Genomic DNA, 20,493 nt, shown 5'->3' with positions numbered 1-20,493 from the left:
TGGGACAGCGTGTCATGAGGACCAGACCCTTATACTACCCCTACCCCTGAGACTTTATCCAATTTATTTCAAGCTATTCTAGTTTACCCCTTGTACTTACATCATCATTATAACTCCATCACCCCCCTTTAAGTCTCTGAGTTCTTAGCCTCAGCTCTGGAGGCCTTATTACACTTCCCTATCTCATTCGCAGTACTGTCAGAGGAGTGGTGGACTATGTCGCTGTAGGTAAACTCTGTAAATTTGGAGTTTGTTTTGACTTCTGAGTATCTTTTTGTAGTAATTATAGTTTTGAGAAACGTAGCACTGTAGCTTTAAGAATAATCCTGTGTTACAAGATCACATGATCTGTGTAAACCAGTGATTAGCAGCGCGGGGAACTTCTAGGAGAGACTTCTTCTTTAGTTATAGAGTTTGATGCACGCATGTATTTGCTGCTGCTGTTTTGTAAATAAAGTTAAATGTGTCCACTAAGAAAAGTTGCCTGCAAAATCATCTCTATAACAAAGTGGCAACGAGGATAAATCAGATCGAGTGCTGTACCTTGCCCAGCGATTGTGAGTATCTAAGACCATTAAAAAGAAAAGAAGATATACTTCATCAGAGATGCCACAGTTTGGCAGAATCGATCCATTTGAACCAGTCATGGATGACTAGTCTCAGTATATAGAATGTCTCACAATCTACTTTCAAGCCAATGTAATCACGGGGAGGAAAAGAGGAGAGCGATTCTCTTGAGTATTTGAGGGAACAAGACCTACAGTTTAATTTGAAGCTTGACAACCCCCCCTGTGCCCCAGATTCAAAGACCTTCAGTGAATTAATAGACCTCATTAAGGGTCATTTTCAATCTAAACCTCAGTCACAATGCAGAGGTTCAGGTTCAATTTACAGAATAGAGCCCTGGGAGAGACCATTGCTAAGTATATGGTGAAATTAAAACAACTAACAAGATATTGTGAATTTGGTGAAACCCTGAATGATATGCTCAGGGATCATTTGGTATGTGGCGTGTAGGAGGATGCAATTCAGCAAAGTTTGCTGGCTGAAGTGAATCTTGATGTTAAGAAATCGTTAGAAATAGTGCTTGTGTTGGAAAGCACTGTAAGGGATTCGCAAGCGATTCAAGGTGTGCAAAATGGTGCCATTTTCCTATTTGGGTGGGAACGGTCAGCCGAAAGTGGTGCAAAAAGCCTGGACTCTGCTGCAAAGTGGGAAACGACCCCCACTAACTGAAAACTTAGAGGAAACAGCTTAGCAGCAAAGTCAAAAAGTAATTTTTATTGATGTTGGAACAATCATACTCCTAACGATTGGCAATTTAAAAAGGTAGAGTGTTATTTTTGTCACAGAAGTGGACACATTGAAACATTGCAAAGCAAGATTTAAACAGGCTTCCTGGCAACAATCGAAGTCCAATGAAGTACATAGTGTAGAAGAACCAGAAACAACCAATTCTGACATCTATTCATTATTCAACATGAATGTTGGGAAGACAAAGCCAATTACTGTCACATCGAAAGTGAATGGTAAACCCTTAAAAATGGAAGTAGACACAGAGGCTTCTACTGTTGTAATAGGAGAACACATGTTCAGATATTTAAATAAAGGTGATCATCAATTAAATTTGGAACAACATCTGCCAAGTTGAAAACATACACAGGTGAAGAAATCCAGGTAAAAGGTATCACCAGAGTAACTGTTCATTAGAAGCAGTAATCGGCACATCTACCAATGATGGTATTAGAAGGTGGAGGACCAATCCTTCTAGATCGAAATTGGTTGAGGTAAATTAACCTTGATTGGCCAGTGAGACTTCAAAAGGAAAGAGCAAGAGTTCCTGAGTTGGAAAGGGAACAAGGTAAGGTACTTCAGAAAGAGCCTGGAGAGTCCAAGGTCTGCAACAGGATGAAAAAGGAATGTGTAGCCATTCAGAAACCTGAAGAAATGAAGACTATCTTAAACAACGACATAGAAGGACAGCTGAAGAAACTCAAGGAGACTCTGCTGAATGACAGAATTCAAGATGAAGTGAGTGAGCTTCACAAAGAAAAGGAAAACCTGTTGAAAGACCTTCACACAAGACAAGGATCCCTCAGGTCAAAGTTTGTACCTCTGGAAAATTACTAAGAGAAATAGGAAGAATTTAACATCACTCTGAACAAAGTGAAGAACCAGTTGGCAGAGAAGATGCAGCAATGTTCAAGTTTCCAGGAGGAAGCCAACAGATACAAGAAGGAGGCAGAAGAAAGAATCAGCTAAATGAAGCTAAAGAGGCTTTGAAAACAAAGGTCATAGGACTTTCCAAGATGCGAGTAGGTAATTAAGTTATGAGTAGCTCAATTACTGAACTGAGACAAGTTGAGATTACATCTGAGAGTGAAGTCAAAAAGAAGACCGAGACTAAATTCTGTGGTAAAATGAAGAAGATATGTAGAAGGAGGATGCGGAATTATTTGAGGCACCGTCTTCATTACAAGATTAAGCCTAATACTTCCCAAATTGGAGGGGAAAGTGGAATAAAGGCAAGGGAACCAAAAAGCGACTCATGATTTGCATAGTCGTGAGTGACAATTTACTGTTGGGGAAGCAGTGTACATAAGGAATTTCGGTGGAGGACTGAAGTAGTTACCTGGTAAAGTGAGTTCTGTGACCGGACCACCGTTGTACCATGTGGAAGTGGAGGGCTGGATCACCCATAAGCATGTGGATCGTTTAAGAAAAAGAGAGATACCCCAACAAAATAATGTTCCACCTGTACCATTACTGAACCTGTGGTTCCTGTTGAAGTTGCTCAACCAAGGATAGACGTGCCCGATGTCTCTGTCGGAGTGGAAGACACTGATCTGCCTGTGCCTAATGAGGTACCTGATGTTAATACGGTTCCAGAGAATGTGGTTCCTGCAAAGGAATCAGAAGCTGTGGAGCTACAATGTTCCACATGGATCAGGAAACCACCTGAAAGACTGAACTTGTAATTTCATGACTTTTGTAAATATTGTAATGTCATGAGGTAAGTATCCTTGTAAATACAAAATTTAGAGAAAACTTAAAGGGAGAGGAATGTTGTAATTACAGTTTTGAGAAATGTAGGATTGTAGCTTCAGGAATAATCCTGTGTTAAAAGATCACATGATCTGTGTAAACCAATGAGTTAGCAGCAAGAGTTCTTCGTTAGTTATAGGATTTGATGACATGTGTAGTTGCTACTGATGTCTTATAAATAAAGTTCAATGTGTCCACTAAGAAAAGTTGCCAGGAAAATCAACTCTATGACACTTTTCATCCTCTTTTTCCATTCCTTGGTATTGAATTGCTCTTCGTCAATTCGGCCATTGTGGTGTTGTGTGGTTGTTGTTCTATCCTGTCGTCTGTGACGGAGATGGCCTTTCCTGTTGTGAGGATGTGGTTTTTTAGTAAGTGCACCTTTGGGTTTTGCTATGTGATGTTCTATCGGCAATTGACAGCTGCTACTTGGTTCCAGCATTGTCTGTGGCACTGTCCTGCTGGCCAGAAGCTGCAGTGTTTGCTCTGTAGTTGCAGTGTTGACCTCATCAACAGTTGTCAGAGCCGGAGGTTGAGGCTCTGCTGTTTGGTTGCTCTCCTGTCTATCCTCCACTGGAGGCGTCATGGTAACCATCTGGGTGGTTGACTGGTCTGACCAATGAGGGCTTTCCGGCACCTTTACCAAAAATGGACAAACCTGCTCTGCAAAGAGAGAAGACAGTCCAGAGCTGAAGTCCCAGTCAAGATACTCTTTTTTGTTTGAGCTCTCAGGGTCTTGCAAGTCTGTATAACTTATGACAGTGGTTGTCTTGACACATTCTGCTGTTTTGAGGAGAGTCAGGGCTACACAGGCATCTCTGCTCAAGAGAGAAAGATTGGTTACAGGTGACGAACATCAGTTCAAATGTGTTTTTACCGCCAGATCTTAGTGGTTCTAGAATCACGCCTATGACTGTAAGTCAGGTTCTTCCAGGCCGATTGAGTGGTGTGTCTGTTCTTCGAAGTCAGAGGTCTCCCAGCCACGGTCCTTTGTCTGTTAGGGCCGAGCAACACTGGCTCCCGTATCCAATTTAAAGTTTGTAAGATGGCCATTAGCCGAAATCTCCACCTTCCAATATGAAAATCTTGGATCTTTGAACTCATCCAGGAAGCATGGCTGTGTGTCATATTGGTGTGCAGTCTCAGCCTCATGTATCATCTTTGGGTCCGCTGAGCGTTTAGACGTTTTGGCCTTGCACAGTTTGCCGAAATGTCAATTCTGTTACATTGACAGCTTTGGGCTGAAATTGTATGACATTGATCGCACCTGTGGGGGCGCTTTGCTCCTCAGCGCTAACATGGTCACTCTACTGGTCAGTTAGGCTGTTGCTTCCCTTGGTGTGGAGTGTCCCTGTTTCTGTGCTGTTTAACTAACTGGACTGTGGGGTTTCTTTTGTACCATGGTTTACTTTCGCCTTTTAAAATGGACCTGTGCTGCACACGGAGATCAGACTGCCGAACAATCTGGAAAGCTTTATCGAGGGTTAGATCTTCTTTCACTTGCAGCATGTCTGATAGTGCATCGTCTGCTATTCCTACAACTATTCTGTCCCTTATAAGTTCAGATTTTAGGTCTTCGCCGTCTTCCACCATCCTGCATGGATCATAATGAATGAGTCGACAGGTGCTCTTGGCTGCTGGACATGGTTATTAAATTTAGCCCTTTCTAGGAGTTTGTTACTCCTTAAGTTAAAATAAACATTGAATGATTTTAGTACTTCTTCAAATGTAGCTGATGATTTGTTGATTCCTTGTCAAGCAATAATGTTGTCCACCACTGCATCTATCAAATGAAACAGTTTGTTAACTTGTTCAACTTCTGTCTATTTATCCAGACCCGAAGTGATTATGTATCTAAGGAACCTTTTTCTTCAGGTCCCCGATTATCTGATTGATCTAAGCCTTGGATAAGTCCAAATTGAGCTGGAAGAGTGGATTTCTGATCCACGGTTAAAAAAGTTTAAAGCATAGGTTCAGTTTTAAGAAGTTGTTCTATTTAAAATGGCTCTGCCGTTGGTTTGAAGACAAAGGGTTTTCTCACGCTTGCTGGTTTTGCTGGGCTCCTGCTGCGATGCAGACTGCTCCGTTTCAGCACTCTGCTTAAGGGTTGTGAAAGCGTCGAATCCTGGCCTTTGCTGGTCTTATAAAGCTAACTCGTTAGTCACAATTCTTCCAAATTATTATTTTTCCTTTCTCTCTCGGAGTGAACTCGCCACATGTTCAGGTGCCGACTCAGGAATGTGACTGAGTTTTTAAATAGCAATTTCTGACCACTGAACTATTTAAAAGTTTCCTGGAATGTGAAAGCGTTAGCTTACTGCTGCTCGGTTTACTGACTCCGCACTCTGGGAATTGACGCCGGATCCCCAAGAGGTCCAATGGATTCTTCCACTGCAGCAAGGAATCTCAAACTTCCACATTCAGCTTCCAAGTCTTAATGTGGATCTTTCTCTGGCGACTTTCATCTGCGCATCTGCTTCTCGAGCTTGTCTTCAGATCAGAATATTTCTTCCAACTTTTTCTTTACTCTTGCAGGATTTTATTTTTTCTTTGCATTTTTTGCAATGTTTCATGTTTTTCCATTTGCTGCTGTAGGGTGTTGGATACTGTTCGGTAGGTCTTAATGAAGTCTTTGTAGTCTTAAGTAGGTTAACTGTATATAGTTATTAACTGCAAGAACTATATACATGAATACAGTAATGGGTTCAAGCTAGGAGCTGTCTTCATGCTTGCTTGTGCACACGTCTCTGTCCAACACTCAACTGACCCCTAGGTGCGGGTCATGTGTTCTCTTACATCACTGTGCGGTCAGTACTGTACCCAGTCCCACGTTAACCCGGCATGTGTCAGATTCTTATACTACACAGTGCACTGCCAATAGTGCAAAGCCTTTTGACAAAGGTTCAAGGGTATGACTGTGAGATTATGTACAAGCCAGTTATCTTGATAATCACATCGCATGCACTTAGCAGCTTTTCTAACCTGGCACAGAATGAAATATAACCTTAAGTCTACAGGTTGACTTCACTGATGTTGAAAAGCAGGACAAATTGACACACAAAAGCTGGACAAATCTACACAGGCAATTACTGCCCACCAATCTACTCTCGATCATCAGCAAAGTGATGGAAGGGGCCGTCAACAGTCCTATCAAGCGGCACTTAAACAGCAATAGCCTGCTCACTGATGCCCAGTCTGGGTTCCGCCAGGGCCACTCAGCTCCTGACCTCATTACAGCCTTGGTTTAAACATGGAGAAAAGAGCTGAACTCCTGAGGTGAGGTGAGAGTGACTGCCTTTGACATCAAGGCAGCATTTAACCGAGTGTGGCATCAAGGAGCCCGAGCAAAACTGGAATCAACGGGAATCAGGGGGAAAACTTCGCTGGTTGGAGTCATACCTAGCACAAAGGAAGATGGTTTGGTTGTTGGAGGCCAATCATCTCAGCTCCAGGACATCACTGCAGGAGTTCCTCAGGGTAGTATCCTTGGCCCAACCATCTTCAGCTGCCTCATCAATGACCTTCCTTTCATCATAAGGTCAGACATAGGGATGTTTGCTGATGATTGCACAATGTTCAGCACCATTCACGACTCCTCAGACACTGAAGCAGTCCATGTCCAATTGCAGCAAGTCATGGACAATAACCAGGCTTGGGCTGACAAGTCGCAAGTTACATTTGCGCCACACAAGTGCCAGGCAATGACCATCTCCAACAAGAGAGATCTAACCATCTCCCCTTGACATTCAATGGTATCATCACATCAGTGAATCTCCCACTATTAACATCCTGGGGGTTACATTTACTAGAAACTGGACTAGACCGCCAATATAAATACTGTGGCAACAAGAGCAGGTCAGAGGCTGGGAATTCTGCAACAAGTTACTCACCTCCTGACTCCCCAAAACCTGTCTACCATCTACAAAGGACAGGAGTGTGATGGAATACTCTCCACTTGCCTGGATGAGTGCAGCTCCAATAACACACAAGAAACTTGACACCATCCAGGACAAAGCAATCTGCTCGATTGGCACCCCATCCACTACCTTAAACATTCACTCCCTCCACCACCGATGCACAGTGGTAGCAGTGTGTACCATCTACAAGATGCACTGCAGGAATTCACCAAGGCTTCTTAGACAGCACCTTCCAAACCCACGACCACTACCATCTAGAAGGATAAAGGCAGCAGATAGATGGGAACACCAGCACCTGAAATTTCCCCTCCAAGCCACTCACCATCCTGACTTGGAAATATATTGCTGATCCTTCACTGTCTCTGGGTCAAAATCTTGGAACTCCCTCCCTAACAGCACTGGGGGTGTACCTACACTACATGGACCGTAGCAGTTCAAGAAGGCAGCTCACCACCACCTTCTCAGGGGCAGTTAGGAATGGGCAATAAATACTGGCTTAGCCAGTGATGCCCACATCCTATGACCAAACGAATAATAAAAATAAGAACCTGACGATCTTCTCCAAATTGATCTGGTGCATTTTGCTCAATGCAAATACCAGCAGCTACAAGAAAAAGCAATGTATCCACAGACATGGAAGACCATGGCGAAACCTGCTCCCTTGTGACTTTCAGTGTACAACAGTTCACTAATTCCATGTGCAGGATCTATAGCCCTGGAGTGCAAGCACAATCAATCCTCCTGGTTGTCAAAGAAATTCTACATCTTGGAGAATAAAGGCCCGGTGATCGCAGTCCTACTGGCATGTCATTACTTTGTACTGGTGACAATCCATGGAATTAGTCAGACCTCAAAGGCAGGTAAACCTCAGAAACCATTCCTATCACCACAGTTCATGACCTAACATCGACATATCCAGTTTGTTTCCACAAAATTGGCAGTTTCAAGGGAACTGCAACGCTTACAGGAGAATGCAGGTCCATCCATTAATCTGGTACATTTTGCATAATGCAAATGCCAGCAGCTACAAGAAGAATCTGCAAAAGATTCTACACTGCAGAAACTGTGGAAAACTGTCACTGAAGGATGGTCTGATTTGGTTCAGGATGTCCATGAACATGTGAGACCATTTTGGCCTTATCAGGATGAGCAAGGCATCTCGCGGGGAGTCATTTTTAAAGACAGGGAGGTCATCATTTCAGAATCTTTGCGACTAGATATTCTTCAACTACTTCATCACTGACATGTGGGCATATATCGGACAAGAAGACTCACAAGAGAGACAGTCTATTGGCCGGATATGAACAACGACATTGAAATCTTCATCAAGAAGTGCGAAGCATGTCAAGAGCATGTGCCAAGTCAGCACAAAACATAATTGATTCAACATTAAGTTCCTATCCATCCTTGATCCAAAATCGCATCTGACCTCTTTCATGTCCATGGCACTGACTTCATCGTCACCGTTGATGACTTCACCAAGTACCTCATTGTTCGACAATTGCACAATATGTCAAGCACAACTATCATGCACATTTGTGTTATTTTCAGTTCATGTGGTGTGCCTCAAGAGATCATTACAGATAACAGTCCGCAATTTTGACCAATTTGATTGAATTTTTCGAAGAGTGACCGGGTGTGTACATGAGGGCAATGCATTTGACGTAGTCTGCTTAGACTTCAGCAAGGCTTTTGATAAGGTCCTGCATGGGAGACTGATAAAAAAGGTAAGAGCCCAAGGGATCCAAGGCAATTTGGCAAATTGAATCCAGAATTGGCTGAGTGGCAGGAAGCAGAGGGTGATGGTCAAGGGGTGTTTTTGTGACTGGATGCCTGTGTCCAGTGGGGTTCCATGGGGATCGGCATTGGGTCCCTTTCTGTTTGTGGCATATATAAATGATTTAGACTTGAATGTAGGAGGGTTGATCAGTAAGCTCGGGGATGACACGAAAATTGGTGGGGTGGTAAATAGCGAGGAGGGATAGCCTTAGACTACAGGAGGATATAGTTGGGCTGGTCAGATGGGCTGATCAGTGGCAAATGGAATTTAATCCAGATAAGTGTGAGGTGATGCACTTGGGCAGGACAAACAAGGCACGGGAATACACAATGAATGGTAGGACCCTGGGAAGTACCGAGGATCAGAGGGACCTTGGTGTGCAGGTCCATCGGTCCCTTAATGTAGCGGGAGAGGTAGATAAGGTGGTTAAGAAGGCATATGGGATACTTGGCTTTATTAGCCAAGGCATAGAATATAAGAGCAGGGAGGTTATGCTGGAACTGTATAAAACGCTGTTTAGGCCACAGCTAGAGTATTGCGTGCAGTTCTGGAATCCACATTATAGGAAGGATGTGATTGCACTAGAGAGAGTGCAGAGGAGATTTAGCAGGATGTTGCCTGGACTGGAGAGTTTTATTTATGAGGAGAGATTGGATAGACTGGGGTTATTTTCCCTGGAGCAGAGGAGATTGAGGGGGGACATGATTGAGGTGTATAAAATTATGAGGGGCAGAAATAGGGTAGACAGGAAGGAAGTTTTCCCCTTGGTGGATGGATCAATAACCAGGGGGCATAGATGTAAGGTAAGGGGCAGGGGATGTGAGGAAGAATTTTTTCACCCAGAGGGTGGTGGGAATCTGGAACTCACTGCCTGAAAGGGTGGTAGAGGCAGAAACCCTCATAACATTTAAGAAGTATTTGGATGTGCACTTGCGATGCCATGGCATACAAGGCTGTGGGCCTAGTGCTGGAAAATGGGATTAGAGTTGTTAGGTACTTGTTTGACCAGTGCAGACTCGATGGGCCTAAGGGCTTTTTTTCTGTGTTGTAGAGCTCTATGACTCTATAAGTACTCTTTGACTCTAATTTATTGGTGAGCCATCTCAGGTGATATGCAAGAAGTAGATTATCAATCACACTATTTCTTCTCCTCATTACCCTAGATCTAATGGACTAGCTGAATGAATTATTTGCACAGTGAAATCCCTAATTCTCAACTGTAGACAGGCTGAGCAAGATCTACGCATTGCAATGTTACACCCAAGAGCGACACCTTTAAGCGCAACTAATCCATCACCAGCAGAGCTCATGTTCAGCAGACCAGTGGATACCAATTTACCTACTCTTACCCATTCTATTCTCTCAGAAACTAGAGACCAATTTTTAAACTGAAGTGAAGATGACCAATATGCAGGATAAAAATGCAGGCACAGAATTGTCAAGTTTACAGTTGGGACAATGAGTTTGTTTCCAGGATCCCAAAGAAGGTACATGGCAATCAGTCAAGTTGATTAAGAATTTGCTTGGAGCCCAGGTCCTATGAAATCATTACACACAAGGCACAATGGTGAGGCATAACTGAGAACAAATCAGATCTATTCCAGCTCCTCACCCACCTTGCAGTCCTATTGCATCAAGGACAAGATCCTGAATGCAACCAGGAACAACATCCAAGAATGACAATCTCACAAATCACTGGGATCAGTTGAAGGAGCCTCCAGACAAGGTTAACATTACAAGATCTGGGTGTACCAGTAGATTATCTCTACACTTCAGAGACTCATAGATTCATAAATTCTATACACTTGTGTAATGGTAACTAAACATGAACATGTATTCTAAGTAGTTATACTTCTTTGAAAGGGGAGAAGTATCTTTAAAAATAAAGGGGGATGTTGTAATATGCCTTTAAGGGATATCAGTATGACATCACTAGAAGGGAAATGTGTCATGTGATTCAGTCTTAGTTTCACTTTTGCTTTGAGCAAAGCACACACACACATACAAAGCTCTGCTGCTGATTCCTTAGAGCTTTATTCCTTTGTAGAACTGTTCTCATGTGCCTAGGTTTAATAAATGAATGTACAACATGTTTATCAAATTCCTTATGAGTGATTGGTGCCTTGTGTCTGGTACAGTAAATAAACCCAAGGCATTATGTCATGTTAATAACACAACATTCTCAAACCTCCCCACCTTGGTATGGACAGATGAGAATTTGGTCCAAGGCAAACGGCTACTGCCAGATTTTGGGGCATTATTAGAAATGGGTACCTGTTGGTTGTAAGAAGAGATAATTGAGATAGGAGGGCTAGAACACCTGAGCTTACTTCATTTCCTTGAGGATACTGGACACGCACTTATTGCAGACACAGATATAGTCCTGCACACTTTTGGTATCCTGCAGGTTCTGGGAAAATGTTAAAAGAGGCAGGAACCTGACAAAATGCTGGTCCTCCCTGTAGTACCGGGGAAATAAGCGTTTCCCAAGCATCTCACTTAGGAATATCAAGAGCTCTGTTATTTATAAGCTTTAATTAAGGTAGTGTCTTATTAAGGTGAACAATTACCCTGATGATTTAGGCTGAATTAATTTACAAGGGAAGGGATACATCAACATGTGCTGAATCATTGGTTCCCGTATTGGTACATCAAAGTGCAGTGATAGAAAACTCAACTGGTCAGAACAAAACCTTACCAACTTCAGACATTTCGGGGACAGACGCAGAGTAAGGTCCTTCCAAAAAGGCTGGTGCGTTATCATTTATATCCTGCACCTTGATGATAAACTCAGACTCCGGTTCAAGGGGCTTGTTTGTCTTTCTGTCCAAAGCTTGAGCATGAAGAATATAATGTACCCTCTGCTCACGATCTAGACTTTTAGTTGCATGAATATCTCCTGTGCTGTCATCGATAACGAATATAGTGCCAGCTCCTTCCCCTGAAAGGATGTACTTGACCGATCCATCGCCTTTATCTGCATTCGAGTGAAGCTGGGGGAAGAAAATGGATTAGTAAGTATATGTGTATGCATATGTCCACATCTTAATTAAATCCTGTGCTATTTTCACTTTCTCTTGACTCCTGATGTTATAGGATTCCATGGGCACTGATCACATTCTGATACCTTACCCAACCGCCCACACTACATCTGTGAGTCTAGATCACATTGCAAAGCTAATCAACTATGGGGTCAATTTAGCTAAGTCTGTTTTCACCCGACATCTCCACTCCCAATTTTCAGCAAACGCTCATCAGGAATACTGAATAATTTTCCTTACCCCGGGTTAATTTCGGCACTGTAACTAAGTATTCCAGCTGAGATTCACTGAAACAGCAAAGTAGCAATTAAATATGTAATATTTGTTCTGTTTAGCTTCATGCTACACAGCCTAGTAGATTAGACCACTGCAGATCTTATGATTGTTTGAATAACAGTGATTCAAGGGTTTGAGATCAACCACATAAATCAGATCTATAAGCTTTAGTTCAGAAAATCACAACATTTCACTGATAGATGAAACAATTTCCCTTTTCCTGGTGTTGTATTTAAATTGCATGCTGCCATGGTTTACTGAGGCAATATTGCACGCCTCATTTCAGTTATTGCAAATTTTAAATTGTGAAAAACTATTGTAAACAAACAGAAAGCAACCTGCAAAACTCTCATTGATTGGTTTGGAGAGATAGCTATATGGGTGCAAGCATTTTTATTGGAGAGATTTCTGACATTTGTTGAAGAAAAGAGTTTTGAATATTTATTTGTAATGCGAGGGAAATTGCAATCAATGCTTCTGTCCCATACAGTTCCTCTATTGATGTGTGGAAATGAGAGTCTGTGAGGATTGCAGGGGAGGGGACTTTCAAACGTCAGCCACCAGTTTCTTGCCTGAAAAATGGACAAACAGCAGGTTGTTGTGCATCTTGATCTGCCCCATTCAAGTTTAAGACAGACAGGACTGCAAGAACTCAACACCTTCCCAAAACTGGTGGGATAGAAGGATGGGGAGTGGGATGTGGGGGCAGGCGGGCAAAGGGATGTGGGGGCGGGCGGGGAGGACAGGGTGTGGGGGCGGACAGGGGTGAATGTGGTTGAGGTGTGGGGGCGGGCAGGGGGTGCAGGGTGTGGGGAAGAGCGGGGATTGAGGTGGGGGGGATAGGGTAGATATTTAAATCAGGGTCTTATTCCTGATTGAAATTTAAAAAAATAAATAGATGGAGGATGACAGCCTCCATTGTACCGAGGTGGAAAACTGGATCAGGAAACAGTAAGAATGTATTTTTAAAAGATTTTATAGCATTTTTTAGCCTGAATGGCATCACTTGGCATTGGTATAGCCCATTTGGCATGACAAAAGCCAATATCTCCTTAGCTCACGATGTTAAAGGTACTTGCCAGTATCCTTTCAACATATCTATCTTAGTAAGGAATGTGGCACTGCCAACCCTGTTAATACAATCTCCTACACGAGGCATTGGGCAGGAACCTGATTTTTGTTACTGCATTATCCTTTATATAATCTATGTAGAATCTGATTGACCCATCAGGTTTAGGCATTAACATGACTAGAGAACTCTAACTGTTTTGACTAGGTTCGATTCGGTGGCTTATGACATCTGTTGAATTTCTGTTTTCACTGTGCTTGTTTCTCTGGACTTAAACAATAAGGATGTTGTTTTATAGGAGAAATTCCCCTACATCCACATCATGCATGTCTAAAGTTGTAGACCCTGGTTTATCCTTACAGATTCCTTTAAATTCTGAGTAACCTCACTAGCTCTTCTCATCGTCCTGCCTTTGTGTATGAAAATATGGTGTCTACCTGTCCTAATGTTTCAGCGTTAGCTAATTGGATAGTTAGAGGCTCAATTGGTGAACTGTCTAAGTCTCCTTCTACCTCACTCTCTCTGTCGCTTCCATCTTTCACTGTCCTTACAACCTGACATACCTGCTCCTTCTTATCCTCCTCCCTATGATGGTATTGTTTTAACATATTGATATGACATAGCCAACTCTCTTTCCTGCGATCTGAGGTGTCTATCAAATAATTTACTTTGCCGACCCTCTTAATTACTTTGTATGGACCACTGAACCCTGCTTTCAGAGGTTCCCTCTGTAAGGAGAGGCTTTACAGGCTCCCATGAGAAGTTCCTGGAACACAGGTACATAATCTAACATAGAGGATTCATCCCTCTGTCCTAAAACATTTATTTGATTAATTTCAGAGAACTTCTTATCTCTGCCCATAGATTAATTCAAAAGGGCTAAAGGCAGTAGATTCCTTCGGTGAATCTCGGGTAGCAAATAAAAGAAAGTCCAGTCCATTGTCCCACTCATGGGGATATTCATGACAATATGCTTTAATCATCGTTTTGAGAGTTTGATGGTACCACTCCAAAGCTCCCTGTGTTTGTGGATGATATGCTGTGGATTTTAACTGTTCTATACCCAAACTACTCGCGTTTTGAAAAAATTTAGACATAAAACTGAAACCTTGATCCGACTAGATCTCCATCAGTAATCCATATCGAGTAAAGAATTGGGTTAACTTCTCTACCGCTATTTTGGCTGTAATTGTTCTCAAAGGGATGGTCCCTGGAAATCGTGGTGTCATATCTATATTAGTGAGGATATACTGGTGTCCGCTTTCGTTTTCGGCAACGGCCCCACACAGTCTACCAACACCCTACTAAATGGTTCCTTCAAAACTGGTGTAGAATTTAAGGGTGCCGGTTTGATTGTGGGGTGTGGTTTCTCCACCATCTGGCATGTATGGCACGTTTTACAAAACTTCACCATGTCGTAATGAAGACCTGGCCAGTAAAACTGCCGGCTTGTCCGCTGTTGAGTTTTCGTATCCCTACATGTCCCACCATAGGAATTTCATGTGCTATCCATAATATCTCTCTACGATATTTGAATGGTGCCACTACCTGATGAACATTCTTCATCTGTAGGTCTGTGAAGAGGTCTCCACTTCCTCATCAGAATCCCCTTTTAACATATCAGCATTCTGAAACTTCCTTAGGTTCAGCTTCAGTTTGGGCTGACTGTGCTCTCTTACTTAACTCTGGATTGGTTTGTTGAACCTTGATTAGAGGAGATTTACTAAACATTTCTTTCAGACTATCCAAGTCTCTAAAGAAAGTGTCAGCTGACCGAATATCTGTCTGTGGTATCATGATGGGCTTTGCTTAGCCCTTGCTCAGGTCATTACTCACGAGGGAAAAATTCCTGGAACCTTTTCCTGTAACTGCTCCATCTCTTTCACCTCACTTCGGCTTTCTATAATTATGGGAGAAACTACAACCTTCACTCTGGCTAAATCGTTTCCCAGGAGTAAATCAACTTGGCCTACAGGTAACTTCTGGACAACTCTTACCATCACTGTCCCAGAAATTAGCTCACACTCTAAATGCACCCAGCCTAAAGGTATGGGTATACTTCCCACCAATACTATTTATTAAAGCATTGGCTTTTTATGCGCTCTGTGGTGGAAAATGTATGTTCCCCTAGCAAAAGTTTTTGACTGGCTCTTGTATCTCCTAATATAATTATCAGTTCAGCTGTCTCATTTTAGGGATAAGGGGTTACTTTTCCTCTTGACAAAATTCTTCATAACCCTCATGTACCTTAGTCACCTCTCCTGAACTCACAGCAGTGATCAAACTCGATCTCACAGCTGTAGTTAAAGCTACAACTTGATTAGTTGCATTTTCAATCAGGGCTCCTTTTTCGGAATCACCCTTACGTACCCCAATAAGTTTGATTTCCCGTGCAGCTTCCAGCAGTCAGCATGAGGGTGTCCCACCTTGTTACAATGGAATCACTAAGGTCTTCGAATATCACTTCCACTCTCAGCACCTTCCTTTCTGGCCTGAGGAGGAGTTCTTGAAGCATTCAAACCATAACAAAGACTCAGAAAAGGAACAAAACCGGACGGACCACCCGGCATCGACCTAGGCACCGGAAATGACAACGGCAATCTCAGCCCTGTCGACCCTGCAAAGTCCTCCTGACTAACATCTGGGGGCTAGTGCCAAAAACAGGAGAGCTGTCTCACAGACTAATCAAGCAACAGCCTGACATAGTCATACTCACAGAATCATACCTTCCAGATAATGTCCCAGACCAGTTCTGAAGAGTCATACGGACTCGAAATGTTAACTCTGTCCTTCTCTCCACAGATGCTGTCAGACCTGTTGAGTTTTTCCAGCATTTTTTGTTTTTGTTTCAGATTTCCGGCATCTGCAGTATTTTGCCTTTATCCACCATTATCATCCCTGGGTATGTTCTGGCCCACCGGCAGGACAGACCCAGCAGAGGTGGCGGCACAGCGGTATAAAGTCAGGAGGGAGTTGCACTGGGAGTCCTCAACCTCAACTCCCAACCCCATGAAGTCTCATGGCATCAGGTCGAACATGGGCAAGGAAACCTCCTGCTGATTACCACGTGCTGCCCTCCGTCAGCTGATGAATCAGTGCTCCTCCATGTTGAACACCACTTGGAGGAAGCACTAAGGGTGGCAAGGGCACAGAATGTCCTCTGGGTGGGGGATTTCAATGTCCATCACCAAGAGTGGCTCAGTAGCACCACTATTGACTGAGCTGGCCGAGTCCTAAAGGACGTAGCTGCTAGACTGGGTCTGCGGCAGGTGGTGAGGGAGCCAACAAGAGGGAATAACATACTTGACCTCATCCTCATCTACCTGCCTGCCGCAGATGCATCTGTCTATGAGAGTATTGGTAGGAGTGGCCACTGCACAGTCATTGTGGAGATGAAGTCCCGCCTTTACATTGAGGATACCCTCCATTGTATGGTGTGGCACTACCACCTTGCTAAATGGGATAGGTTTTGAACAGATCTGGCAACTCAAGACTGGGCATCCATGAGGTGCTGTGGACCATCATCAGCAGCAGAATTGTACTCAAACAAAATCTGTAACCTCATGGCCCGACATATTTCCCAGTCTACCATTATCATCAAGTCACGGGATCAACTCTGGTTCAATGAAGAGTGCAGGAGGGCATGCCAGGAGCAGCACCAGGCATACCTAAAAATGATAAAAACAAAAAGCTAAAAGCTACTGCGGATGCTGGAAATCCAAAACAAAAACAGAATTACCTGGAAAAACTCAGCAGGTCTGGCAGCATCGGTGGAGAAGAAAACAGTTGACGTTTCGAGTCCTCATGACCCTTCGGCAGAACTGAAGTATAGTTAGGAGAGAGGTGAAATATAAGCTGGTCTAAGGTGGGGGGCGGGGGGAGAGAGAAGTTGAGGGTGGGGTGGTTGTAGGGCTTCCAACCTGATAGTCGCCCAACCTCGGACGGCCCGCTTCTACCTCCTACCCAAAATCCACAAACAGAACTGTCCTGGCAGACCGATCATGTCAGCCTGTTCCTGCCCCACGGAACTCATTTCTCGTTATCTTGACTCCCTTCTCTCTCCCCTTGTCCAGTCCCTTCCCACCTACATCCGTGATTCCTCTGACACCTTACGTCACATCAACAATTTCCAGTTCCCTGGCTCCAACCGCTTCCTCTTCACCATGGACGTCCAATCCCTCTACACCTCTATCCCCCACCAGGATGGTCTGAGGGGCCTTAGCTTCCTCCTTGAACAGAGGCCCGAACAATCCTCATCCACCACTACTCTCCTCCGTCTGGCTGAACTTGTTCTCACACTGAACAATTTCTCCTTTAACTCCTCTCACTTCCTCCAAATAAAAGGTGTGGCTATGGGTACCCGCATGGGCCCCAGCTATGCCTGTCTCTTTATGGGGTATGTGGAACATTCCTTGTTCCAGTCCTACTCCGGCCCCCTCCCACAACTCTTTCTCCGGTACATCGATGATTACTTCGGTGCTGCTTTATGCTCTCGTCGGGACCTGGAAAAATTTATTAATTTTGCTTCCAATCTCCACCCCTCCATCATTTTCACATGGTCCATCTCTGACACTTCTCTTCCCTTCCTTGACCTCTCTGTCTCAATTTCTGATGATAGACTGTCCACCAATATCCATTACAAGCCTACCGACTCCCACAGCTACCTCGACTACAGCTCCTCACACCCCACTTCCTGTAAGGACTCCATCCCATTCTCTCAGTTCCTTCGCCTCCGTCGCATCTGTTCTGATGACGCTACCTTCAAAAACAGCTCCTCTGACATGTCCTCCTTCTTCCTTAACCGAGGTTTTCCACCCACGGTTGTTGACAGGGCCCTCAACTGTGTCCGGCCCATATCCCGCGCATCCGCCCTCACGCCTTCTCCTCCCTCCCAGAAACATGATAGGGTCCCCCTTGTCCTCACTTATCACCCCACCAGCCTCCGCATTCAAAGGATCATCCTCCGCCATTTCCGCCAACTCCAGCATGATGCCACCACCAAACACATCTTCCCTTCACCCCCCCTGGCAGCATTCCGTAGGGATCGTTCCCTCCGGGACACCCTGGTCCACTCCTCCATCACCCCCTACTCCTCAACCCCCACCTATAGCACCTCCCCATGCCCACGCAGAAGATGCAACACCTGCCCCTTCACTTCCTCTCTCCTCACCGTCCAAGGGCCCAAACACTCCTTTCAAGTGAAGCAGCATTTCACTTGCATTTCCCCTAACTTAGTCTACTGCATTCGTTGCTCCCAATGCGGTGTCCTCTACGTTGGAGAGACCAAACGCAAACTGGGCGACCGCTTTGCAGAACACCTGCGGTCTGTCCGCAAGAAAGACCCAAACCTCCCTGTCGCTTGCCATTTTAACACTCCACCCTGTTCTCTTGCCCACATGTCTGTCCTTGGCTTGCTGCACTGTTCCAGTGAAGCCCAACGCAAACTGGAGGAACAGCACCTCATCTTCCGACTAGGCACTTTACAGCCTTCCGGGCTGAATATTGAATTCAACAACTTTAGATCTTAAACTCCCCCTCCCCCATCCCCACCCCGTTTCTTCCCCCTCCCTTTTTTTCAATAATTTATATAGATTCTTCTTTTCCCACCTATTTCCATTATTTTTAAATCTACAACTAATACTTTTTTAGTCTTTCCACCCCACCCCCACTAGAGCTGTACCTTGAGTATCCTGCCATCCATTCTTAATTAGCACTTTTCTTAGATAATATCACCACCTTCAACACCTCTTTGATCCTTTTGTCTGTGACATCTTTTGATTATCTGTTCCTATCACTGCTTGCTTATCCCTACAACCACTCCACCCTCAACTTCTCTCTCCCCCCGCCCCCCACCTTAGACCAGCTTATATTTCACCCCTCTCCTAACTATGCTTCAGTTCTGCCGAAGGGTCATGAGGACTTGAAACGTCAACTGTTTTCTTCTCCACCGATGCTGCCAGACCTGCTGAGTTTTTCCAGGTAATTCTGTTTTTGTTATACCTAAAAATGAGGTGTCAACCTGGTGAAGCTATAACACAGGACTACTTGTGTGCCAAACAACAAAAGCAGCAAGTGATAGACAGAGCTAAGTGATTCCATAACCAACGGATCATATCTAAGCTCTGCAGTTCTGCCACATCCAGTTGTGAATGTTGGTGGACAATTAAACAACTCACTGGAGGAGGAGGCTCCACAAATATCCCCATCCTCAATGATGGAGGAGCCCTGCACATCAGTGCAAAAGATAAGGCTGAAGCATTTGCTACAATCTTCAGCCAGAAGTGCCAAGTGGATGATCCATCTCGGCCTCTTCTGGAGATTCCCAGCATCACAGATGCCAGTCTTCAGCCAATTCGATTCACTCCGCGTGATATCAAGAAATGACTGAAGGCACTGGATACTGAAAAGGCTATGGGCCCTGACAATATTCTGGCAATAGTACTGAAGACTTGTGCTCCAGAACTTGCTGCGCCCATAGCCAAGCTGTTCCAGTACAGCTACAACACTGACATCTACCCGGCTATGTGGAAAATTTCCCAGGTATGTCCTGTACGCAAAAAGCAGGACAAATCCAACCCGGCCAATTACTGCCCCATCAGTCTACTCTCCATCATCAGTAAAGTAATGGAAGGGGTCATCAGCAGTTCAAGAAGGCAGCTCACCACCATCTTCCCAAGGGCAACTGGGAATTGGCAATAAATACTGGCTGGCCCACACCTCATAATGAATTTTTTTTTTAAATCCCAGCTGTCCCTTCTCTTCCCTGGCTATTTGCCTTCCTCTCATCCTCCCACCTGCTATCCTTCCCAGGTTTGTGGGGGTGACGGTAAAAGGGTTTGGGTTTATGGACCAGCTCATAATCGTCAGCCATCTCCATTGTATGTCTTGCTGTTGCAACCCTCTGGTCTTTGACATGAGCTCTAAATACAGGAAGTGAATTGTTAAATTCTTCCAGGAGAATTATTTCCCTAAGAGCTTCATACATGGCATCTACCCTTAATGCCCATATTCTACGGTCAAAATTTCTTTGTTTTACCCTGTCAAATTCAACATAGGTCTGCCCAGGCTGTTTCCTTATGCTTCAAAATTTCTGCTTGTATGTCTCAGGGACCAACTCACAAGAAAGCCTTTTTTACTGCATCATAATCCAGAGCAGCCTCTTTTGAACGTGATGCACAAACCTCATGGACTCTGCCCAGCAACCTGCTTTGCAGGAGCAGTGTCCAATTTTCTATTGGTCACTCCATTTGCTTAGCTACTTTCTCAGCATCTGGGGCCTCTTTTTTTAAATTCCAGCCTTTTAAGCTGGCTTTCCCTTTCTCAGTCCTTCTCTCCTGCCTGAAATTCCACTTTTAGCTGCTTAAG

The 20,493-nt window shown here is 44.1% G+C and overlaps 1 protein-coding gene across 4 annotated transcripts in view; it reads right to left on the bottom strand.

The window, feature by feature from the left end:
• LOC144679217 (cadherin-18) overlaps positions 1-20,493 on the bottom strand; it is a 714,816-nt gene that overhangs the window by 184,634 nt on the left and 509,689 nt on the right. For all 4 annotated transcript variants that reach the window (XM_078539657.1, XM_078539658.1, XM_078539656.1 and 1 more), the window contains one exon: positions 11,441-11,735. In XM_078539657.1, the coding sequence (XP_078395783.1) occupies positions 11,441-11,735 (295 nt within the window). The remainder of the gene's footprint in view (positions 1-11,440; positions 11,736-20,493) is intronic.

Source organism: Cetorhinus maximus, chromosome 3 (assembly GCF_964194155.1).
Source record: "Cetorhinus maximus chromosome 3, sCetMax3.hap1.1, whole genome shotgun sequence".
Lineage (NCBI taxonomy): Eukaryota > Metazoa > Chordata > Chondrichthyes > Lamniformes > Cetorhinidae > Cetorhinus > Cetorhinus maximus.
This window is presented reverse-complemented; position numbering and strand designations above follow the sequence as displayed.